General features: G+C 39.9%; 1 protein-coding gene across 1 annotated transcript in view; it reads right to left on the reverse strand.

The window, feature by feature from the left end:
• Positions 1-26,012, reverse strand: part of DNAH14 (dynein axonemal heavy chain 14) — a 207,252-nt gene that overhangs the window by 11,975 nt on the left and 169,265 nt on the right. The window contains exons 64-77 of the mRNA XM_066252726.1: positions 21,719-21,859; positions 19,629-19,844; positions 17,733-17,963; positions 17,305-17,426; positions 15,895-16,139; positions 14,263-14,684; positions 13,985-14,183; positions 12,697-12,912; positions 10,676-10,761; positions 9,068-9,224; positions 7,152-7,362; positions 3,877-3,979; positions 1,890-2,117; positions 320-517 (exon numbers count right to left, since the gene is read on the reverse strand). Of these exons, the coding sequence (XP_066108823.1) occupies positions 320-517; positions 1,890-2,117; positions 3,877-3,979; positions 7,152-7,362; positions 9,068-9,224; positions 10,676-10,761; positions 12,697-12,912; positions 13,985-14,183; positions 14,263-14,684; positions 15,895-16,139; positions 17,305-17,426; positions 17,733-17,963; positions 19,629-19,844; positions 21,719-21,859 (2,775 nt within the window). The remainder of the gene's footprint in view (positions 1-319; positions 518-1,889; positions 2,118-3,876; positions 3,980-7,151; positions 7,363-9,067; positions 9,225-10,675; positions 10,762-12,696; positions 12,913-13,984; positions 14,184-14,262; positions 14,685-15,894; positions 16,140-17,304; positions 17,427-17,732; positions 17,964-19,628; positions 19,845-21,718; positions 21,860-26,012) is intronic.

Genomic DNA, 26,012 nt, shown 5'->3' on the forward strand with positions numbered 1-26,012 from the left:
CCCAGGTTCAAGACCCGGAGATCGCCAGCTTTAGCGTGGGCTCATCTGGTTTGAGCAAAGCTCACCAGCTTGGTTGGATCCAAGGTCTGCTGTAGCCCCCCAGGGTCAAGGCACATATGAGAAAGCAATCAATGAACAACTAAAGTGCCACAATGAAAAACTGATGATTGATTCTTCTCATCTCTCTGTGTTCCTGTCTGTATCTATCTCTCCCTCTCTGACTCTCGCTCTGTCTCTGTAAAAAAAAAAAAAAAAAAAAAAAAAAAAAAAAAAAAAAAAAAAGAATCAAGTCATGTAAGAAAAAATATTCCTTTCTTACCTCCTCCCAAGAGAAGCTGAAGTCATACTGCAGCACGTCAGGATTACAAAATTTGTAGAGAAGGGTGTTCAGACACCGCTGGTCCCACATATCAGTCACCCGGCCTCCGTAAGTCACCTCCCCGATCTGGTAGCGGAGCATTTGCCATGGGACAGTGGGCTGTGTGGTCAGAGCGTTCTCCAACACCTTTATGGCTACCTTTAGAGAATCCACTCGGGTTTACTATCACAGTGTGTGTTTTTAGCTTACACTGATGTTTCAACATAAAATCAAAAACTCTCAAGCAGCTAAATGTATTTTCTCTTTAAAAATATATGGAAATAGCCAGAGGAATAAAAATATGAGATATACATTTTTAGCTATTAGTTCTTTGTTGTTAAGCAAACATTGAACTACTTAATAATTATTGTTTTCTGGAATAGAGTCCACAGGCTACACTACCACCCATGCTTGGCCCCCCTGCAGCTCCGGCTGGGAGGACCCCGGGTCACGATTGGCCGTGATCTGCTTTCTCTGCGGTCGCACATCTTGTCCCCAGGGAGCACCGTTTACCATTCACCTGAAAAACTGATGCCCCGTCCCCATCTCCCATTGTGGCTTTTTTCCAGGAGCCCCGCCCCAGGAGGGGGGCTCCAGGTGACCCGGCTGAAATGTCCCTCCCTAGAGCTGCCCTCGCTGTTTGCTGAAAACTCAGTGAAATCATCTGTACGAACCCTCCTCTCGTTACAAGCCTCCCCTTTTGCTCGAGGATAAAGCACATTACATCATCCTGGAGCCCCAGGCTCCAAACCAAAGCAACCAAAACCCCTCAAAACAAAACAAAACAAGAAAACTCCAAGCCTGTACGAGATGAAGGTCAATTAGGGATGGAAGGGTACCCATCAGAGGTGGGTCCAGTGGGGAGACCCAGAAGCAGAATCAGGACTTTCTCAGGCGGGGGTCTGCAGTGGGACCACCACTGTAAGTTCAACCTGTGAACAGCTGAAGCAGGTGCCATCACATGCCACACGTGTTTGCAGTAGCAATATGCATCCCTCCCAAAAGAAGAAAGAAAAAGGAAACACCTCCTATGTTAAGCACAAGGAGAAGATTCTATACCGTGAATAATAAAGACCATTAAGCAACCTTTGCCCCCCACCACAATGGGTCAGTGTAATCGCTCTCATTATAAGTGAATAAGCAAAAATAACAACATTCCCATAGTGATTTAGATATCTCAGGCACCGTTCTCAGTGCTTTACCCATAGGAATTAGTCTGCCTCTTATAATGCCCTTTAAAGTATGTACTGGCTATTGCCCTCCCCTGCCCCACTCTGCTTTTTCGGCCAAGGACAAGAAGACCCAGTGAGGTGAATTAGCTTGCCCAAAAGATTAAATACTTGACCAGCTGTAGGTAGTGGAGCTGTAATTTGATTCTAGAATACTTGGCTTCAAAGTCCATTCTTTTCAACATTAACTTTTTCCGCCTAGTTACAGGGTTTGTTCTCTACCTCCAGGAAAAAGGTGCTCGCTTCGTCCTGTATTGTTATATATTTGTGGTTATTGTTTATTTTGAAGACACTCCACTTACCTCGAAGTCTGAAGAACTAAATTCATAATCGATATTCCAGCCCAATATTCCATATTTTTTCCTTTCATTGACCAGTGCATTGAAGAAACATAAGCTGAACAGAAGCTTCTTCCACCATGGTCCACAGTCAGTGTTCTCAAATATTTCCTGCGTTACCTGTCCACTCCCGCTATATCCAAACATCTGGAGTAAATTACTTTTCAACCCTGTGGGCTCTTCCACTGCAATCTTTCAAAGAGACAGGAGCGAAAACAGCATGTGAGGACAGACGCAGGCACTGGGCCCGGGGAGGCTCTCGAATCTCCTATAGCTCCTGCGGAAGAACTAGCTAAGAATGTTAACTCTGCAAGATTCAGCAGCAGATCAAAAATCTGTTGCTCTTTTTCCATTTGAAAGCTTCAGTAAAAGGATTGTGCCAGGTTTCCTATTGTTTAATTCACATCTTAAACCGAGAAGTGTAACATTGTCATTAAAAGCACTCCCATTTGCTCTAAGTGTAGAGTTCTGGAAGCACAACACTTCAGAAAATAGACAACTAAGGTTCCCCCAGGTGGCGGACGTGGGGATGTCGACTCATGGGAAAACTGACGGAACCAATGGAAGCGTTTAGTCCTCACTGATGTTAAAACGAAAAACAATGAACATGGCGTGTTTCTAAATTATTTTGCTGGTATTAAAAATCCCTTTGGTAGACTTCTTAACTAGGACAACTAAAGTGAGGATGGAAGGAAAGGAAGCAGGGAGAGAAGCTGTTGGGGGCTCTTCTGAGAGTGTGGCTGTTAAGTCTGAAACTGTGAGGGTCGGAAATATCCCCTTACTTGCATGGTTTGCACATACACACATATACTTAGATATATAAATACAGACATATACAGATATATGTGTGTACATACATACAAATTGTGTGGCTATGTATTATGAATGTAAATGTGTGGCTATGTATATATATGATACATGGATGTGTGTGGGCAGGAACATGACATTTCTGGATTAGGGATCAGACTAATTACTTATTCATGGAGCAGCTCTGGCTGCTCCACAGGGCAACACAGTGGGAGCCAGCTGTACCTTGTGTGTGTCCAGTGGGGTTTGGAGGACAGGAGAGAAACTCCAATGAGAAAATTGGGAGCTTACATAGGATGGCTGACAGAGACAGAGAGAGACTCACTCTGGAATGTTAGCAAACCTTCCCTGGGAACTTGGCCTCTAGGCTTTGCCAACTTGACGGGCTAGCAAAGAGATGATCTCATTGTTTTGATTTATATTTCTTTGATACTAAGAGGCTGAATTTTTATTTTTTCATATATTTATTGACTTTTTGTGTCCTTTGTCCATTTTCTATGGGGTGCTTAGTGCTTTCCTTATTTATAGGTGCTCTTATAGGAAAAATTATATCTGCATAGATAGACCATGGTATATAAAAAATCCCATAAAGTTTTAGGTATGTATTAATCACAACCACATTAAAAATGTTTTCTTTGCTGTTAGGACTCCAACTTTTGGTTAGCCGGACAGTTGTTTAACGGAATTGACCAATTTGTAGAATTTACTCAAACTCAGTGATGGAGATGAGTAGAAGTCACAGATAAACATTAACTAGGACTTTTTACTAAATAGTTTCAACCTGCTTTTTGCCAGATCCTTTCCAGAGAATCAGCAGTGAACTGTGGAACAGGGAAAGCAGAGAGCAGATGAGAAGGGGCAAGAAAAGGGCACAAATGCTGTATTCTGGTTTATAACAGGTGGGAGCCTAGCCGTCCTTATTTGAGACAACAAACATTTAAATCGTGGACCCCTCGAAGGGAGGGATCTTGTCTACCACTAAGCATGCTTCCTGGTCTGCAGTACAGGGCTGAGAGCACAGAGCAGAAATTTAGCATGCTAGAATTAGTGTTGCTCTCTTAATTCAGAATTATGAATGCAAGCCGATTTGCATTCAAACATTGCTCCTCAGTAGATATTAAAATCTGTTATACTTTGTCCTTACCTTTAAACTCTTTTGAAGAATAGGAATTGGAAAAGAAGTGTCTGCTTTTGAGCTTAACCACAGCCTAAACTCAGGGTCTATTGTCACAGTTGGACTGTTAAATCTGCAAAATAAAAAAAATTATAAAGTGATATGAAAAAGTTAAACCAAATCAACATGAGGGGGTATGGAGGATATGATAAAAAAAAAAGGACGAGAGAGAGAGAGAGAGAGAGAGAGAGAGAGAGAGAGAGACCACGCACGCACTCATGGACATGAGGGAAAAAATAAACCAAAACAACATATTCTAAGAATCAGAGTATTTCAATGTTTTAAGGGACCTTAGAAGTAATTTTTTTTGTGTGTGTGACAGAGACAGAGAGCGAGACAGAGGGACAAATAGGGACAGAGAAATAGGAAGGGAGAGAGATGAGAAGCATCAACTCATAGTTGCAGCACCTTAGTTGTTCAATGATTGCTTTCTCATATGTGCATTGACTAGGGGACTATAGCAGAGTGAGTGACCCCTTGCTCAAGCCAGTGACCTTGGGCTTCAAGCCAGCTACCTTTGGGCTCAAGCCAGCGATCATGGAGTCATATCTATGATCCCACGCTCAAGCCAGGGACCCTGTGCTCAAGCTGGTGAACCTGCGCTCAAGCCAGCGACCTTGGGGTTTCAAACCTGGGTCTACTGTGCCACCACCTACTCAGGCAGAAGTCTTTTTTTTTTCCTGAAGTTGGAAACAGGGAGGCAGTCAGACAGACTTCCGCATGCACCCGACCAGGATCCACCCGGTATGCCCACTAGGGGGCGATGCTCTGCCCATCTGGGGCGTTGCTCTATTGCAACCAGAGGCATTCTAGCGCCTGAGGCAGAGGCCATAGAGCCTTGGCTGTGGGAGGGGAAGAGAGAGACAGAGAGGAAGAAAAGGGGGAGGGGTGGAGAAGCAGATGGGCGCTTCTCCTGTGTGCCCTGGCCAGAAATTGAAGCCGGGACTGCTGCACGCCAGGCCAATGCTCTACCACTGAGCCATCTGGCCAGGGCTGGAAGTCATTTTTAATAATCAAAATATTTTATTAGGTTACCCTAAGAACTTTCATGTCACACAAGAATTTGCACCAGACCCACTGATTTCCATTTTTAAAAAGTAGTTTTTGGCCTGACCAGGTGGTGGTGCAGTGGATAGAGCGTCAGACTGGGTTGCCGAGGATCCAGGTTCGAGACCCTGAGGTCGCCAGTTTGAGTGCGGGCTCATCTGGTTTGAGCAAAAAGCTCACCAGCTTGGACCCAAGGTTACTGGCTCAAGCAAGGGGTTACTCAGTCTGCTGAAGGCCCGCGGTCAAGGCGCATATGAGAAAGCAATCAATCAATGAACAACTAAGGTGTTGCAACGCGCAATGAAAAACTAATGATTGATGCTTCTCATCTCTCCGTTCCTGTCTGTCTGTCCCTGTCTATGCCTCTCTCTGACTCTCTGTCTCTGTAAAAAAAAAAAAAAAAAAAGTTTTTGCTCCCTTAAGTACATAAGTGATATATACTCATTGCAAAAACCTGGGGGGAAAATCATTACAAATTAAGAACAAAATGAAGAATGCCAATGGCCAAATCTGGTATAACTGAATGTCACAATAAATGACAATAGTAACAGATTACGCTCCATTAAATAAAATAGGAATCCATGAGTCCTACTGATAGAAACAAATTAATAAATAAATGGTGGAGAAGAAAAATCTCTTCCTTATAGTAGAACATCATTCAATAAATTTAGAAGGAATTGTGGAGTTTGAAAGTCACCATCAACAAATAATACACTAATAATTCAGTCAGAAATTATCAATGGATGTTAAAACCAGTGAGTGAAAATATGAGATGCAAATATGGTCTGAAAGCCCCTAAAGGTAGCAGATACCACTTTAAATAAATGATCAAAGTTAATATCTCCAGAAATGGGACAGGCTGGCCTTATGTACCTCTAGATATGATGTACTAAGAAGGATATGTCACTTCTGTGGTATTCCTGCAATACTGCGTGAGCTGAATCTAACCATGAGGAGGTAACAGACCACCCCGAATTGATGAACATTTTACAAAATAACTGTCTTGTATTTTTAAAAATGTCAAAGATATGAGAGACAAAGACAGACTGAGTAACTATTGTAAAATAAAAAAAGATCGCTTGATTTGACAAAGTAGTATGAATTTCTCTTAATTATACTGTGATTACAGAGAACTTTTTTTTGTATTTCATTAATTACTCTTATTAAGCCTCTAAAATTTTGTACTCTAATTTATTTTTTTAAGTGATACTTTGCTATCTGTCATTCTATTATTTTTATCTCAATACACTTTCTGAAGGCTGATATCATGTCTGGCTGGTCTATCTGGTGGCCTTATTCTCTACAAAGATTCTTGGCAAATAGTAGGTACCCTGTCAATTTTTTTTGACTAAATAGTAAATGAAAAATTTGGTAGAAATTATTGTGTCATCTTCCAAAGCTCACATATATTGATATCTTATATCTAAGAAATCTTTGTCTTCTGAGTCTCTTAGTGATGAAATAAATACAGGAACGAGAAATTATTAAATAGTTTTTAAACTGCTGAAAGAAAGTCATGCTGAGATAAAATGAATGATATCAGCAAAGCTGTTAGAAGTTTAAGTCAAGCAGTTGCATTTATGGATGTTTGACTAGTTGTAAATCAAGGACCAAGGAAAAAAAGGAATGACTCATGTCACCACGATGCTAGTTATAGCGATCAACTTCCAAATTCTCTGATTGCAAACAAAAAGGTTGGACTTACAGAAATTTCTGCCTGAGAGAGCAAGTGCTTTGGGAGATACAGCCTAGAAAAGTGGGCTGAGCTGGAGAAGGTCAGAGTAAATACTAATAAATACTGGGCCATAAAATCCATCATCACCAAAAGTAGGGATGTGAGGTATTGTATTTGGCAGCTTGGAATCACATAGATTCTTAAAAAGTATGTTATAAGGTCTACACATATGTTGTGTATGTGTGCATGTATATCAAAGTAGAGTGAGAATTTGGGAAGGCAGGAGAGATTGTGGTAAGATAAAAAGTAAACTTTTGGGCCCCTTTTTCTAACAAAAACTGATGTATTCTCAGTGTAGTCTTTAAGTTCTTAGAGAAAAGAGAACCCACATAAGACAGCTACGTTTCCTCTGAGTGGCCCAACATGTTATTTTATCATTGTTTAAGCACAGTACACATTGCAATTTCCATTTTACTTCACTGTTTGGATACTCTGGTCCCTCACAAATAAATGTGTAACTTACGATTCTATGACAGCGCAAAGCCTCTGCATAAACGACGCTGCAAGGTGGCAGTTCTGGAGGAAGACCCATTGTCCCGTCTTGGTTAGAGCATTAGCAATGAGTTCTTCTGCTTTGGTGGCCCAGCCATCACCCAGAGAGAGCATGGTCACATGCTGTGTCGTTCCTTTTAACTCTTGTGCAAATTTCAGGAGAGTATTGGTGAGATCAATCGCTGTGGAACAAAGTAGAGTTACCGTACATACAATTGTAAACTCTTATAACTTCTTCTTTTAAAAACAAACAAACACAGTCTAGCATTTTTGAGTGGAGCTGGCAGAAGAGGAAGGTGTGGTGGTAACCTAGGTTTTCTAACCTATGGGGATGATAATACCTACTTACAGCTGCCACATCTGGTTCTATACGCCTGTGTCATTTGAGATGGCCATGTGCCCAGCAATAGAACTTTATTTTTAGCCTCTCTTGTCACAGGTATGGGCATTTACATTTTGTGACTAGGCTTTGGCAGCAGAGTTTATTAACCAGCAGTGTGATTGTTCTTTTCCTCCATTCTGTTGTTTGAAACGTGGATTCCTGATGGCTCAGTCCTCCAGAAATGGACAGTACTTACTGTGAGTGGCTGGCAAACAGGCAGCTGCTTTGTATAGAAAAGTTTCAGATGAGAAAGCTTCCACGTGGAGGCATTTTGAGCAAGATTTTTGGCCAGTCAGGTCAAAGTTTGAAAATGGTGAATTCTAAAGACATAGTTGATGTGGAAATGATGAAGAACAGAAGATAAATGTAGGAAATATTTTGCTTAGAGCAAAGACAGCAAAAAGAAAAAGCACTAGGGCCTGACCAGGCAGTGGCACAGTGGATAGAGCCTCAGCCTGGGACACCGAGGACCGAGGTTTGAAATCTCGAGGTTGCCGGCTTGAGTGCAAACTTACTAGCTTGAGCCTGGGATCATCAATATGACTCCATGATTGCTGGCTTGAGCCCAAGATTGCTGGCTTGAGCAAGGGGTCACTGGCTTGGCTGAAGCCCCCCACTCAAGGCACATATGAGAAAGCAATCAATGAACAACTAAGGTACTGCAACAAAGAATTGATGCTATTAATGTCTCTCCCTTTCTGCCTGTTCCTGTCTGTTTCTCTCTCATAAAAACAAAACAAATCAAAACAAAACGCATTTGGAGTAGAGGAATACGAGAGCTGGACCAGCTGGACCCATTTCTGATAGTTTGTTTTAAAACATATCTAGTTTTTCATGGGTCATGCTAATTAAAACAGTAAGTGGCGCCTGACCAGGTGGTGGCGCAGTGGATAGAGCGTCGGACTGGGATGCAGAGCACCTAGGTTCGAGACTCTGAGGTCACCAGCTTGAGCGCGGGCTCATCTGGTTTGAGTAAGAGCTCACCAGCTTGAACACAAGGTTGCTGGCTCCAGCAAGGGGTTGCTCGGTCTGCTGGAGGCCCACGGTCAAGGCACATATGAGAAAGCAATCAATGAACAACTAAGGTGTCACAACGCGCAATGAAAAGCTAATGATTGATGCTTCTCATCTCTCTCCGTTCCTGTCTGTCTGTCCCTGTCTATCCTTCTCTCTGACTCACTCTCTGTCTCTGTAAAAATAACTAAATAAATAAAAATTTAAAAAAACAGTAAGTGGCAAGGAAAACCCAACATTCTGACCAGTAATATGTGTTTGAGTGGCATTTTCTACACAGAAAAGGCGTGCGGATAAATTCAGAGACTTGTGAATCTGGGAACTCTTCTGCCTCCTTTGCATTTTTAGAAAGGTTTACTCTTAATATATTTGAAGATTTTAATCTGTCCCTTTCCCAAATATGTAAATAAGGATGAGAAAATCTTTTAAACAGACTAGCTGACACGGAACGGGCCGCCGTGTCCCGTCGGGCCCGTCCCCAGGGAGTTTACCGTCCGACTGAAGGAGGACCAGTGGCGTTCCGGCTGCGGACACTTTGTAGAACTCTTTCAAGTTGATTCCGTCTCTATGAACATATTCAGCTCCTATTTTTTCAGCTATAAATGTCCTCACTGAATTATTTAAATGTTCTGGTCTAAGAATTTTTATCTAAAAAATAGAAAACATAGGAGGTAAAGGAAAACACAATAAGCTGTGGGGCTTTGACACCACCATGGAGAATCTGTGCTCTCAAATGTGACCATGACCCTTGGTCACCACCATGCTGTTGGCTTCTACTTCATCGATCAATCAAGCATATATAAAATTTCTCCACTCTTCTAATTTTTAACTCCAACAACTTTTTTGTTGTTTGTTTTGTTTTGTTTTGTTTGAGGGGCGGTAGAGAAAGGGAAGAGCGAAGACTGGGGAGTTCTGTTGAATTGAATTCCCCGGGCTCTGTTCTAAGCAGCTATGGACAGCTCTGGAGTAGTCCTTATGACCTCATGCCCCTGCTGTCTCACCATTTCCCGTCTCCTTTCTGTCCAACAGGCTAAATAAAACATGTCTATAAGCCAGATGCAATCCTTTTTTATTCTTTCTTTCTTTTGCTATTTGTAGCTGGAGTGAAATTTAAAGTATTGCAAAAAATGAAATTTAGGACAGAAGTCATAAGAAGTGTTAGTGGCTGCCCAGGCTGGCATGTGTGGGGGGAGGGGAAGGAATGAGGGGAAAGGGAGGAGGGAGGGGAGGGGAGGGGATGAGGATATTCCCCTTTCACTAAACCAGAAGGTAAAATGTGAACAAACAAAGGTTTTTCAAGATGACAAGGAGGAACTTAGGGTGACCTACTTAGGTACAGAGTAACACAGTGTTCCCGCAGAGAGCACAGATTTCAGGATCAGACTGTCTGAGCCTCACTTCAGTCCTGGCTCTATTGGGCAGTTTCTAAGCTGAGGTTTTCTATTCTGTAAAATGGGGAAAATAATTGTGTCTAATGCCCAAGACTATTATGAGGGGCTCATGAATGACACCCAGCTGCATCCCTCCAGCCAGATTCTGAAGCAACTGAGAAACAGAAGTCAGGCAAAATATCACCATTATTAACAATAAAGGCCAAGGTGGTGGGTGTGGCTTAGGGTGTGTGCTTCCTGATACAGAACCTAGAATCAGACAGAACGAACCCATCACAAGCAGTGCGGGGCTGCCAGTGTCTTTTCCCCACAGGGCCAGGTGTGATCTTGTATAACTTATGGTGCTGAGAAGCAGCGCAGAAACGATACTTTTTGCAGGCAGGTGGACCCCAAAAGGGACAGGGAGAAAGGGCTGAATGGTGGGTGAACTCTGGGTTTTTCTCTCAAATTTACCCCTTATAAGACTTCTTCCTTTCTAGGAAGGAGTGGATAGGGGAGAGGGAGACGCAGGAAATGTCTCTCTAACAGGACTCCCTCCATGTAAAAATCACATTAAGATGGAGTGTAAGTACTTCCCTCTAACATTAGCGTTCGCTAAATGTTAACTTGTAAAATCAATGTTTTTTTCATAATTTTAGATTTGAACGGGTTACTGATAAAGTGCTCAAAACATGTAGAATACCAATATTTGCTCATTGGACATCTTACCAAAATAAGTCTTTGAAATGGAGTGAGTTTCTCCCAGGGAAAATTTATAGGATGATATAATTCTTCGTTGTCATTCAAAAGTTCAGCTAGATATAATGTAGAGGGGAAAGAAAACTGAGATTAACAATTAAATAGTTTGAATCACTAAAAGATAACATAAATGAAAATGTTTGTTCTAAAGTTATAGAGTTGTTTTATTTTTAAATACATGGTTGATTTCTTTTATAGTGAGCTTTATTTCTATAAGATCTGAGGCATCACTAACTTGTGTGATTCTTAAAATCACACAAGAGGGGCCTGACCTGTGGTGGTGCAGTGGATAAAGTGTCGACCTGGAACGCTGAGGTCACTGGTTCAAAACCCTGGGCTGCTTGGTAAAGGCACATACAGGAGTTGATGCTTCCTGCTCCTGTCCCCTTCTTTCTCTCTCTCCCCCCCCCTAAAATGAATTAATAAAAATCCTTATAAAAAATCACACAAGAGGTAGACATGGGTAGACATTAACGTAAATTTAAGTTTCAACGTGGCCCTCGTGATGTGGCTGATGAACAGTGCTATACAAGATGGTGGACAGCTGAAGACAAAAAATGAGAAGCCAAGGGCATAGCCAACACTTCGTCACCTGCTCCTGCATGTCTGATGCTTTTCTGATGAAGATGTATAAACTAATCTCTTGAGAGCTCAGAGATCTGTATTTGTAATCTACCTATGCAAGATACAAGAAGTGGAATCAAATGAAAATGCAACAAAATAGCAACAACCCAGAGAGAAAACCCTAGGGGAGGAAGGGAATTTCTTAATCAGAACTGGAAAACAAGAAGCTCTAAAAAAAAAAAAAGACATAATTGGCTATACAAACATTTAAACATTTGTGTGGTACAGATACTGTAAACAAACCCAAAAGACTAACAAATTTTGGAAAATATTTGAACAAAACGGTTAATAACTTTAACAAGACAAAAAGTTAACCATCTTTTAGACCAGTGGTAGTCAACCTGGTCCCTACCGCCCACTAGTGGGTTGTTCCAGCTTTCATGGTGGGCGGTAGTGGAGCAACCAAAGTATAAATAAAAATATAAATTTAACTATAGTAAGTTGTTTTATAAAGATTTATTCTGCCAAACAGTGAAAATCTGACATAAAGTACTTGGTAAGTAATTATTATTACATGCTTTAACTTGCTGTAACTCTGCTTTATAAATTTTATAAAGTAAAGTTACTTCCCTACTTTATAAATCACCATTACCGTGGAACAGGTGGGCGGTTAGAAAATGTTATTACTAACAGAGATACAAAAGTGGGTGGTAGGTATAAAAAGGTTGACTATCCCTGTTTTAGACTAATAGGATTCTTACAAATAGACAAAAAAAAAAAAAAAAAAAAAGAGAAAAACCATCCAGTAGGAAAATGGCAAATCCAAATGGTCAACAAACATCTGAAAAGGCACTTTTTTCGGTAGTAGTTAAGGAAATTCAAATCAGAGCACTTTAGACTCTGTATACAAAAACACATCTGTTATAGAAAATACAGGCAGTCTCCGGTTTCTGAACGAGATGGGCTCTGTAAGTTTTAAAAAGTTTAAATATTTATATGCACAGAAAGGTAAAAAAAAATACTACGTGAAGACAAACATCTAAGTTGCATTTAATAGGTAAATGTACCTGTTCCAACTCACACAGAACTTCGACTTAAGAACAAACCTGTCTTGTTCGTAACCTGGGGACTGCCTGGAACATGTCTGTTATGTATGTAGGCTTGCTGAGTTTCAAGGAACAAAACTCATGGGGTCCAATGAAATGAGTGTGGTACTTCATCTCTGACTTTCTGACCTCTTAACAACGATGACATTCTTAATAATCATTTCACATGATTGTCATGAGGATGGCATTAGAGAACACGAGGTGTGCTGACAACATAGTAATGTTCTTCTCTTCAACTTTTCATAATATAAGATACTGAACTCCATTTTTAAGTTGATCATCCACAGACACTATAGATTAAAACAACAGATGCTTTCTTACTTTCCTCCAGTGAGACATTTTCTGAAGGGAAAGCTGTGCTCATCAAATGATACGGAGCCGTACTGTTTTTCTTGGTGTCCCACTGGGATGCATTCGTTAGCAAGGATTTGCACAGAAGAGAAAACGGTTCCAGCTGACTGCTGACATACTGGCACTGCTTCCACCTGGAATTGGACACCCACTGAAGATGCTGACCTCTGTACATTTTATATAAGCCTAGTGGAAAAGGAGAAAGGATCACACTGGAGGAGAGAGGCACTTTACCTGTTGGCTACACATTACAAAGTAGATGCTCAATATATATACTGCTGAGAAAAAGCTATTTTATATAACAGTTACATAAAATACTTTCTTTTATTATGGTAAAAACACAGAATTTACCATCTTACCCATTTTTAACTGTACAGTTCAGTAGTGTTAGGCATATTCATATTGCGAAACACATCTAGAACTTTTTCTGTAAATCTGAAGCTTTGGACACATGATACACATGCTGTTGTAAATAGGATTGTTTTCTTAATCTCCTTTTCATATTATTTGTTGTTACTGTATAGAACTACATTTGATTTTTGTATGTTGGGGTTGTATCTTACAACTCTGCTGAATCTGCTTATTAGTTCTAACAGTTACTATATTAGGGTTCTTCAGAGTAACAGAGCTAATAGGATACATAGATATATGTATATATATGTAGACATTTATTTTAGGGATTGTCTCAGATATTATGGAAGCTGATTAGCAAGTGAATTGAAGATTGACCTCATCAATGTGGGTGGGCATTATCCAATCCATTGAGGGCCTAACTAGAAAAACAACAACAACAAAAACTGAGAAAGGACAAAAGTGCTCTCTTCACTTGGGTCTTGTTTTTTTCCTGTGCTCAGACAGAACACTCTTGATTCTCAGGTATTTGGACTTAGACCAGGACTTACACCAACTCTTCTGGTTCTCAGGCCTTTGGACTCACGCTGAATCACACCACTATCTTTCTGGGTTTTCCAGCTTACAGATGACAGACCACAGGACTTCTCAGCCTCCATAACCATGGAGTTAGGATGATAATAACCATGGCCATTGTCACTCATTCATCCATTCAAAAATCCCCGAGCACCAATTAGATGCTCAGCAGAGTAGGGGTGCAATGATGAATTTAGACATCGTATCTGAACTCAAGCTTGCTTTTGGTTTAATAAATATAGAAGCACTGACTTGGAGCGCCTTAGACGTCTTTTAGTATTTTTCAGGGAAGTATGTTTTTACTAAATCCAGAGTAATTATTTTTACTTACTATCAAGTTTAGGTTGGGGCATGACACTTTTAGTTTTTACCAATATGGCAGAGTGTAAGAAGATGTTCCATTCCTCGTCTGGTAGGGATCCAATGTTGTCCTGAATTAGACTCTCATTAGCATTACTTTGCATGATTGTAGTGCAAAGCAGAAAGGAGAAGCAAAGTTTATGTTGATTAAACAGAGCTGCAGAGACTACCTGTGGAGAAAATATAACTGTTAGAGTAACATAGCTAGATTAAAGACATTTGCAAAACTCACATTGAAAAATGTCTCACCTTAAAAACATTCCTTGTCAATACATCTATTGCATTCTTAAGATACTTCTTTAAGGGAGTTTTCTCATCATTTAACTTAGGTTCTTTAGAGAGATTTATCATTTCATGAACTTTTATCAGAGACATTTTCTCCCTTTTCAAACTGTATTCTTTTTGGTCGTTGCCTTTGGAAACTATGGATGCAACAAACACTTGACGAAACCAGTCAAGAGAGAACTGGTACATGTAATTAATTTGTGTGAGGCTGGCCACTAGGAAGTAGAGCAGGGTCCCTCGAGTAGCAATGGGGAGGTAGTTTTTACGTGTTGCTTGAATTTCACTTTCTGCCTTTTTTGTCACGCTGATGCGCTTTGAAATTTCATTTGAAGTTATTTTCGATTTTCTTAAGATGTCTACAATTTCCTCGTTATCTAGAACACATCCTAAAATCAAACAAAAAATAAAATTTAAATAAAAACCATTGGAACAGTAAGTGGCACCTTCCTCATTCTATACTCTTTACGTAAGAATGTGTTAGTTTTGTTAGTTTTATTTTGGAGATGAGCTCTTACGGGAAGATATGTCATATATCTAACAAATTTGATTAGCAGCATACATGCCCCTCTTCCCACACCCTCATTTCTTCTTTATATATGACTTTAGTGTTTGTGGATCCCATTTTTATGATAGGCACATAATCAATAGTCATTCCATCATAAGTGCGACATTTCCACTGTGACCCACTATACAAACAGAAAATGAAAATAAGGTTTCCAATAACAAGTGTCCCATTATTTCATGTAATGGCCTCTAATATTTTCTATTGTGTTCTATTTTCTTTTAACAAATATAAAATTGATAATGACCAATGAAATTGATTTCTCATCCCACTAACAGGGTGCCCTGATTTCTGAGACAGGAGGAGGGCTGAAGGTTGAATCAGTCGCAATGGCAACAGTTTAATCAATCACGCCTCCATAAGCCCCCAAAGGGCAGCCTTCAGGGAGCCTGTGGGCTGGTGGCCACATAGAGCAGGAAGAGTGGCACACTGCAGGGGGCAAGGAGGCTCCATGCCCGTTCCCTATACTTTGCCCAATGAATTCCTTGCATTCGGCTGTTCCTGAACCATATTCTTTGATAATAAATCAGTCATCTTGTGTAAAAGGGTTTCCTAAGTTCTGTGAGCCACTCTAGCAAAATAAACCTACGGAGGAAGTCAAAACTTCTGATCTATAGCTGGTCTGTTAAAAGTACAAGTGGCCCCCTGGGTTTGTGAGGGGCATCTGAAGGACGGTCTGGGGGACAGAACTCTTAACCTGTGGAGTCTAATGCTATCTCAGGTAGATATCATCAGAACTGAGTTGAACAGAGTGAGAAGAAACTAACCAGTGTTTAAGATTTTTCTTAAAACTTACACTGATTATATGGTGGTGAGCATCCTATGACATAATGATCTAAAGCAGAGGGAAGAACAGATAAACATCAAAATCCAAAATTAGAAGTCGGGTCAGTCACCTATATTAATTAGTTATTTGGGGAAAATTGGGATTTAGTGGTGTTGGTGCCACTCCAGAATACGATCCTTATACCTTTCCTTGTGTCCTTTGCAAGAGCAGGTGAAGGTCCCCTCGTGTCACTAAATACCTAACTTACCTTCTGTGTCCTGCAGTACAGTTAATGTTTTTTCCTCCAGTTCTTTAAGAGTCATAGCATCAAGGGAAATACTCTCCAATAATCTGTAACGTTGGTTTTCTAAATGAGGCACTTCATGAGTTAATATAGCAGATAAGAGTTGATCTTGTAAACCTTGGAATGTTACCGTGAAGTTGATCACAGTAACCAAGTTATAAACGGATGGAGGGAATTGTGGGTTGTCTATTTTTGTAGATAAGTATAACCTAAAGCATAAGAAAGGCACCAGTTATGAAACATTTATTTAATAAGGAAAAAAAATATTTATCCTGGAAGCAAATATTTCTCCAGTGTTATTCAGCCTTGTGCACAAGCAGGCTCTCAATTTATACTACGTAAACATACATTTACTATGTATGACTTTAAAGACACACCATAACCTCTGTCCATACTCCATTTGGTCTAAGCATTTGGTCTTGGCAGAGTAAAGGCAAATGCTAAATAGTAGATTTGACCTGCTACTATATCATGGTCAGGACTATGGTTGTCACCCCGAGGAAGAAGCCAGTGGTGGGATCTGAGTAAAGAAGACGTGCTTGGTTTGTAATAGGATCACTCCAGCTGCTCTTCTGAGAGCAGTCTGTGCAGAGGGGGTTGCTGGGAGATGCTGGTGGCTTGGAGCAGAGTGACCCCAGTGGGAGTGGATGGGAGCAGTTAGATTCTGGTTCTTGGATCTTCTTCATTGCAACCCAACAAAACAGAGACAGTCCTCTTTCCTTTTTATAAAGGATGAAATTGAGACTCAAAGAGGGCAAACTGGTTGCCCATAACACACAGCCAGAAAATGACAGAGTGGGGATCTGCCTTCCACAACAGTGCCTTGGGAATTGTATTTCTGTAGTTATTAAATATGACTCTACAGCTGTGCTTTGTGAAGTTAGCTGGTGGAAATCGAATTCCCGGAACCCATTACTACCTGGAACAGGATACGATGTTTTTATCTGCCTAGGCAAAAATCTCTACCTTTTCCTTCTAGATGTCAAATATGGATTTTTTTTTCCCACGGAAGCAGAAGTTTTACTGACTGAATAAAATGTTCAGCAAACAGATAAAATCAAGCTCGTCTGCACCAGGTGGGGCCAGGCTTTCTGTCTGTTGCCTGTCCTGCAGTTTCTGAAAATTCTCTATGGAACCCACTGCTTCCACCAGGCACTTTGAAAAGGGTCAGTTTACAACGACTTAATAAGTAAAAATTCATTCTCTATTCTGTACCATAATAAACAAGACACCAACTGAAAACATGAAAATAAAAAGAACATTCAAACTATGATCTCCCTTTTCCCCCAGGAGACACTATCAGGGACCGAAACACAGGACTGCAACAGTATTGTCTCAAAGAAATACAAACATGGGACTCAACTATGACATTACCTAAATTTGGAGTTATATTCAATCTCAGCATCATCAAGCCGTATGTAAAGCTGTCCTCTTCTCTGGTAGATATCTTTCTTTAAAATTGCCTTTAAACTCGGAGCTAAAGTTTCAGGGAGATTCTGGAAAACATATGAATAAAAAAGTCATCTCACAAAATGTAAATCAGTTGGAAAGACACAGCTTTAAAAAAAAGTAAATCTTATTAATATCTGGACAACAGTAAAAGACAGAGCTGAGAGAATTGAACATTGAAAAGTCAGTATACACACACACACACACACACATATGTATGTATACGCGTGGTTTTCCTCTGACAAAATTACCTGTTAGTTACTTAAAGATCTTAAACTTTATTCTCAGTGCATATATTGATAATATGTGTCAACTGCATGGAAATAGGGAATCAGGCCAGTTTGTACAAATACCTGCAAGAGGACACTCTCTCCTGTTTTCAGAGCATTTTCGATTTTTTTGATATAACTGCTGTCCTCATTGGAGAGCTCCTGCAGCCCAGGTCCCTCCATCTGACGAATCCAGTTGTATGCTTGCTTGTGTGGGTCAATGAGCAGTGGCCACTGACGACTGTGCTTGATCAAGATGGCATTCTCTGTTGAATATTGACCAAGAGGTAGCCCTTGATGATGCCATCGGCGGACCTGGAATAAAATGAGTGCTGTCATTGTTTTATAAACTTCTCCATATCTTTAATATCTACAGGACATACCCACCCATTAGTCACTCAGTAGCCCAGCTCGACTGTCATGGTATTTGCTGTGCTTGTGTTCAAGTCACCCTTATTTGACTTAATAATAGCCCCAAATGCAAGAGCAGTGATGCTGGCGAATCGGATATGCCAAAGAGAAGCCAGGAGGGCTTACTTTCAGTGAAGAGGTCTGTATAAGTAGAAAAAAAAACACTATGGGGGTCCTCAGGTTACAACAGTCTTCACATTTGACATTTCGAGCTTACGATGCTCACTCCCATAAAAACTTAAAGAAATTGAGATGTAATTTTTTTCTGTTATTACAGTGCAGTGCACAGTACAGTATATTTATGTCCTTTTCCTTTTTCTGTGGTTATTTGTGTTATGTTCTAGATTATGATTTTACAACTGTGTTAAGATAGGTAAGTGACTTAGGCTAGGGTGTGTTTTGACTTACACCAAAATTCGGGTTATGTCAGTGTCGTAGGAATGGAACTGTGTTGTAACTCAAGAACCCCTGTATTTGGATAGGGCTTGGTATACTATCTGTGGTTTCAGGCATTCACTAGGGGTCTTGGACCATGTGTTCTGCTTTGGTAAGGTGGGACTACTGTACAGTGAAGCTAGGATCAACTTCAGAATATTGAGTGCTCCAATTCATGAACATGGTATAACTCTTCATTTGTTTAGTTTTCTTAAAATTTATTTAAATAATATTTTATAGTTTTATTTCCATAAGTTTTACACAACTTTTTAGTAATTCACTGTGCACCCTGTCTGTTGATGTAGAGAAATCCAGTTGGTTTTTGTACACTGACTTTAATCCAGAAACTTAAACTTTTATTAATGCTCATGATCTATCTATATATTCTCTTTGCTAGATAATCTATGGTAAATTTCCCTTCATTTTCTACTGTCAGTTTTTATGTTTTAGCTGTGTCCTCTCTCAATAACATATGATTTCTGCTTTGTATTTGGGTTTACATGTTTATATCTTAGCCTTTTAACTGGTCTATTTAGTCCATTGGCATATAATGTGATGACTGATTTTATCTGGGTTTAAATTTGTTAGTAGCATTATGAAAACAAGAAGTATTTGCTTCTGAGACTTTGTAAGTTGGATGGTCAATTTAAGTTAGCAGGGGAACCTCTCCATCCTCCCCTCCCACTAAAATTACTCTCTGGGGATACAAAAAAAAAAACATATTTCTTTTGTATTCTCTCGCCATCAGCATAGAACTTCCATAAATAGACAAAAAATATTTATTTATAAACTAACAAATGTCTATATTTTGGCTGTTTCTAAAAATACTACCTGTGATTTAATAGGTTCACCAATTTATTAATAATTGGAGTTTCAGGGAGAGAAATTGGCTATATTTATTAGATAGGGTAGTAGTACAATGAGAAAAAGATATTTTGTGGCTTTGGTCCAGAGAACAAGAAATAGGAGATTTAACTGAGGCATTAGAATTATAACCTAACAAAAATTTTAAGGCCTGGAACTGACTTGAGTATTTTCATTTATCAAAATAATTTTTGGAAAATGACCCAAGCCAAAAAAAATAAAGCATACACACACAAATTTCAAATCAACAATAAAGCTACTTGGCTGTACCTCCTGCTTTTGTGCCATGACTTCAAGTAAGGAAAAATTAGAAGACAGAGAAATGTCATTTTCAGTGCAAAGACTCTCCCATTTATTCACAATCAACTGGCGAAACTCAGCTGTCAACACTCCACTGTAGACAATGCATGCTGCTGAAATAAGTATGTCACCCACAATTCCTTTGAACTTGTTGTCGATTTGGTTGATTATTTCTTGCCATCGAATCTAAATGTTATAATAAAAATGAGTTACTGTAGGCCCTGGCCTGTTGTTGGCTCAGTGGTAGAGCATTGGCCCAGCATGTGGACGTCCTAGGTTTGGTTCCCAGTCAGGGCACACAGGAGAAGTGCCCATCTGCTTCTCCATCCTCCCCTCCTACTCCCTCTCCCCCTCCCATAGCTATGGCTGGATTGGTTTGAGTGCGTTGGCCCCAGGCACTGAAGATGGCTCTGTGGAGCCTTTGCCTCAGGCACTAGAATAGCTTGGTTGTGAGCATGGCCCCAGAGGGGCAGAGCATTGGCCCCTAGTGGGCTTGCTGGGTGGATCCTGGTTGGGGCGCATGCAGGAATCTGTCTCTGCCTCCCACTTCTCACTAAAAAAAAAAAAAAAATGAAAGAGTTACTGATGATGTTTCCTATTAAATATGCTCTTTTGGACATTAATGGTCTCACCTTGATCTCTCAGTGCCATGTCTATTACTCTTCCCATGCTGTGGTTATAACACAATTGATCATGGATAAAATTAAAAAACAAAGTCTTTTGAGGGGAACCTGAGTCCTATTCTTGGATTTGTCAACAGTGTCACAGCCATTTCAAATTCTTTGTATAACAAAACAAGATCATTTAAAAAAATAAATTCATACTATATTATTAATGGTGTTCAATAATAAATGTCATCGATGTTTATTAAAGCCTCACTTATCTGACATATGCTTTACTTTGAAAATCTCATTTGATTCTTGCAATATCCTGTTTAAGTAAAAGCTGATGTCAAGATGAGGAAGTTGAAGTTTAGAGAAGTTAAGCAGCTTGCTCAAGTTCACAGAGCTTGAGGGGTAGCTGGGATCTGAACCCATACTCTTTGACTCTATGTCCTCCTTCCACAACCATATATGTGTTTAATTGGTTAATTAAATAAAGCATGTTGATCCAGAACCCCATCTTCTTACAGCTTAAAGTCTGGGATAATGCTGATGTTCTATTGCCTCTCAAGGACATGGATTGTCTTCTGAGGAATGGAATCTCCCTCTGGTTGGTCTAATTTCAAAATCTCCTTCTTCCTGCCCTATAGGAGTCTTCTCTGATATGTGTCTATTTCAACAATTAAACTCAATTAAACATAGCTTGAGAATTTTGCAATATCCTTGAGATAGATGAGGTATGACTAAACCAAGGTTCTACTCAGCTCACTAGGGATTCAAGTATAGAGAAAGAAGATGAAATTAGAAGAAAAATCATAAGGTAAAAGAGGTCAGAACATGGACTGAACAAAATATACTTACACTTTTCTTTATCTTTCCTAGCAACATCTCCTAACAGCCTTGCCGATACATACATTTTTATGTATTCACCTAGGGTTGTTCCTGCCATAGAAAAGGAAAACTCCTGAGACACTCACTGTAGGTTTACTTTGGGTCTCACAGACAAAGGTGTGCTGGTGTCCTAGGAACAGGTGGAAACACTTTCTGATCTTTGAGGTCTGTTAACCTCTTTTTTTTTAATTTTAAAATTTTTATTTATTCATTTTAGAAAGGAGAGGGGGGGAGAGAGAAAGAAGGGGGGAGGAGCAGGAAGCATCAACTCCCATATGTGCCTTGACCAGGCAAGCCCAGGGTTTCGAACCGGCAACCTCAGCATTTCCAGGTCGATGCTTTATCCACTGCGCCACCACAGGTCAGGCCAACCTCTGTTTTAAGATTACTTGGTGAGGAATGCTTTATTTGCATCTGAATAGAGCTGTCTACTCATCTCAGTAAGAAAATGAACCGTAAGACAGTTTTAGGCGATCTACATATAACCTTCAGCAAAAATAACAACTTGAGGTTTGTCAAGCTCTTCAGAAATCAGTGGATGAGATATAAAATAAAAGAAAGGCATACCTTCTCATCTTCCAGAGCAGTTAGTAAAACAGTTGCAACCTGCAAGCGCCTGCTGTCTAGTTGTCTTCGATTTGCTAATGCATCTTTTTCAGCAATAATATCTTTGTAGGCTGCCTGCAAAAACAGCAAGTGTTCTTCAACCTGTAAGACAATTTATTAATGAGACAAATATTCCTTTCATTTTACCTAAAAAGTTCATTTATATTTATATAAATATAATTGTAACCACTTCATTTTCATATCCTTGAAAATCTTCCAGGAAAGAGAAATTATATTACCAATGAAAATGTACATTGGCTCTGGCTGGTTGGCTCAGTGGTAGAGTGTCTGCCCGGCGTGTGGATGTCCCAGGTTTGATTCCTGGTAAGGGCGCAAAGGAGAGGCACCCATCTGCTTCTTTACCCCTCCCCCTCTCATTTCTCTCTCTCTCTCTTCCCATCCTGCAGCCATGGTTTGATTGGAGTGAGTTGACCCCCGGGCACTGAGGATGGCTCCATGGCCTCTGCTTCAGGTGCTAAGAAGAGCTTGGTTGCTAAGCAATGGAGCAATGCCTCAGGTGGGCAAAGCATCGCCCCCTAGTGGGCTTGTTGGGTGGATCCCTGTCGAGGTTCATGCAGGAGTCTGTCTCTCTCTGCCTCCGCTCCTCTCACTGAATTAAAAAAAGAAAATTTATATCATAGTAATTAAATGAAGGAGCCCTTAATATTAACATTTGTTTTTTTTTAATGCCATCTTCAATAAAGTACATAGACAAAAACTTATGGACCTTGCTTGTAGAGAAGATTTTATGAATTTGACCCCAAAGGAAAGGGAAATAAAGGCAAAAGTAAATATATAGGACTATAACAAACTAAAAAGCTTCTGCACAGCAAAAGAAAGCACCAACAAAATAGGCAACCAACTGAATGGGAGAAGATACTTGCAAACAACAGCTCTGACAAGGGTTTAATATCCAAAGTGTATAAAGAACTCATACAACTCAACACCAAATGAACAATCCAATTAAAAAATCTGCAGAGGACCTGAACAGACCCTTCTCCCAAGAAGACATAAAAATGGCCAACAGATATATGAAAACATGCTCAACGTCACTAGCTATAAGAAAAATACAAATCAAAACTACAATGAGATACTATCTTACATCTATTATAATGACTATTATCAACAAGACAAGTAATAACAAGCTTTAAAAAGGCTGTGAAGAAAAAGGAACCCTCATTCACTGATGGTGAGAATGTAAACCGGTGCAGTCACTATGGAAAAGAGTATGGAGGTTCCTCAAAAAATTAAGAAAACAGTTACCATATGATCCAGCAATCCTTATTCTAGTTATCTACCCCCAAAACTCAAAAATATTTACTCTTAAAGATATATGCACCCCTATGTTCATTGCAGCATTGTTTATGGTATCCAAGACATGGAAACAACCCAGTGACCTTCAATAGAGGATTGGATAAAGAAGATGTGGTACATATATACAATGGAATACTATACAGCCATAAGAAAAGACAAAATATTGCCATTTGTGACAACATGGATGTACCTTGAGAAAATCATGCTAAGCACAATAAGTCAGTCAGAAAAAGCTAAGAACCATATGATTTCACTCATATGTGGGATGAAAACTGAAACTCATAGACACAGACAATAGTATGGTGGTTACCAGAGGGAAGGGGTGAGAAGTAGTAAAGGGTAATGGGGACCAAATATTGAATATATGGTGACGAAAAATGATTTGAGGCCTTGGCCAGTTGGCTCAGTGGTAGAGTGTCAGCCTGGCGTGTGGATGTCCAGGGTTCAATTCCCAGCCAGGGAACACAGGAGAAGCACCATCTGCTTCTCCACCCTTCCCCCTCTCCTTCCTCTATCTCTTCCCCTCCCGCAGCCATTGGAGCAAAGTTGGCCTGGGCACTGAGGGTGGCTCCATGGCCTCTGCCTCAGGTGCTAGAATGGCTCTGGTTGTAACAAAGCAACAGCCCAGATAGGCATAACATCGCCCCCTAGTGGGCAAGCCAGGTAGATTCTGGTCAGGTGCATGTGGGAGTCTGTCTCTCTGCCTCCCTGCTTCTCACTTCAGAAAAATACAAAAAAAAAAAAAAAAGATTTGACTTCGGGCAGTGGGCACACAATACAATATACAGATCACCACAGAGATGTACACTTATGTAATCTAACCAGAATCACCCCAATAAATTTAATTAAAAAAACTTGGCTAGTCTAAATGGAGAGATTCCTTAGGTATAAAGTATCTATTAAATTTTAAAAACTTAATACAAAAAAGAATTTCAATTTTTATATTAATTGTATGTTGAAAAATATATTATTTTGGATATATTGGTCTAAATAAATATATTACTAAAATTAAAAATTAAATGCCATCTTCCTTAATAGGTTTTCTTATATTCTTAGTAGTTAAAGTTTCATCATTTTCAGCTTTATTTTTCATACAGAAAATTTTATATCATATTCAAGTTACTTCTCTAAGACAAATGATTTAACTTTTTCATCCCAGATATTCACTGACCAACCCAGAGGAACGAATGAATTTTGAAGTTATGCTAGTAGAATGAATTGACTATTAAATCATCCCTATGCTCCTAGTAGGAAACATTTTCATGAATAGCTGATAAATTTTCTTAAATTACCACTGATCTTGATAATAACCTTGCTCAAAAACATTTGGTGAATTCCTACAGGAATGACTGCCTAAGGACACATAGTCCAAAGATTTGGCCCTGCCAACAAAAATTCTCCACAATCTGACCCTAACCTTCTTTCCCAATTTCATCTTCTTTTGAGTAATATTATATACTTGAGCCAGATTGGTTTGTCCATATCTCCTAAACATTTCTTGTATTTTCTCACCTCTGGGTTTTGGTTCATACCTTCCCTTATACCTAAACTCCTCCCTTAAAAGGATACAAATACTAGGAATTCTTTAAAAACCTTAGCAACCTCCAGCTGTAATGAAATTCAGTCTTGTCAAACTCACACCAATATGCTTGCTGTCTATAATACTCATCTGAGAAGTACTTATATATACATTGCCCAATGTTATCTCCTGGGTGATCTTGTAGTCTTTATTATCCTTATATTGTTATTTATATTTTTGAAAGATTTTCATGTCTTCTCAAAGTCTTGGAAGAAAGGGTTTAGCACCGAGACTTGAACCCATAATTGTACAGAATCGTATATACTAAATCATGTTTATTGAATGCAATTTGCGATTTGTATATAATTTCTCTTCCTATTTTTAAGATGTTACCCTGATGAAAATATCTGATTTTTACAAAAAATATACATATTAGCTACTTTTGGCATGCCTGCTCTTATTCCTGGTTCACCCATAATTATTCACTTGTTTACTCTTTTTTACATTATGTTGTTTTTGTTTATTTGCTCACTCATACCCATTTTGGTTACTCCGAGAACACTCTTCCCATGACCAGTGAGTTGTTTAAATATTAAAGTAGGACTTGCTGATTCGATTAAACACATGACATTTCTATGATGCCAGGCACTGTGTCCCCCCAAAGGAATATTTTTAATGAATGCATATATATATAATATAGTACATTCTGGCATTGCCTATTTCTGCCCAAACTCCCTAGATTTTTTCAGAAATGTTTTTTTATAACAGGGTATAGGTCAGGGGTCTCAAACTCGCGGCCCGCCCACCAATTTTGTGCAGCCCGCAGACTAATCAAACTTCATGGATTAGTCTGCGGGCCAGTCTGCGGCCCGCGGGCCGCGAGTTTGAGACCCCTGGTCTAGGTGAACAAAAGACCTATTTTTAAAATGGGAGGCAGAACACAGCTGAGTGAGAAAACCTCAACAGAAGTCTTATCAACAGTGGAGTTCCTTATTATACTCAATTTAAAAAATACAAGCACAAAAGGCCGTGGCCAATTGGCTCAGCAGTAGAGTGTCAGCCTGGCGTGTGGATGTCCCGGGTTTGATTCCTGGTCAAGGCACACAGGAGAAGTGCTTGTCTGCTTCTCCACCCTTCCCCCTCTCCTTTCTCTTTCTCTCTTCCCCTCCCACAGGTAAGGCTCCATTGGAGCAAAGTTGGCCCAGGCACTGAAGATGGCTCCATGGCCTCCGCCTCAGGTGCTAGAATGGCTCTGGCTGCAACGGAGCAATGCCCCAGAGGGGCAGAGCATCGCCCCCTATTGGGCATGCTGGGTAGATCCTGGTCAGGCGCATGCAGGAGTCTGTCTCTCTGCCTCTCTGCTTCTCACTTCAGAAAAATACAAAAAACAAGTAAAAATACACATTTTACTTCTTTTCTTTT

The sequence above is a fragment of the Saccopteryx bilineata genome, chromosome 1 (genome assembly GCF_036850765.1).
Source record: "Saccopteryx bilineata isolate mSacBil1 chromosome 1, mSacBil1_pri_phased_curated, whole genome shotgun sequence".
NCBI classification, from domain to species: domain Eukaryota; kingdom Metazoa; phylum Chordata; class Mammalia; order Chiroptera; family Emballonuridae; genus Saccopteryx; species Saccopteryx bilineata.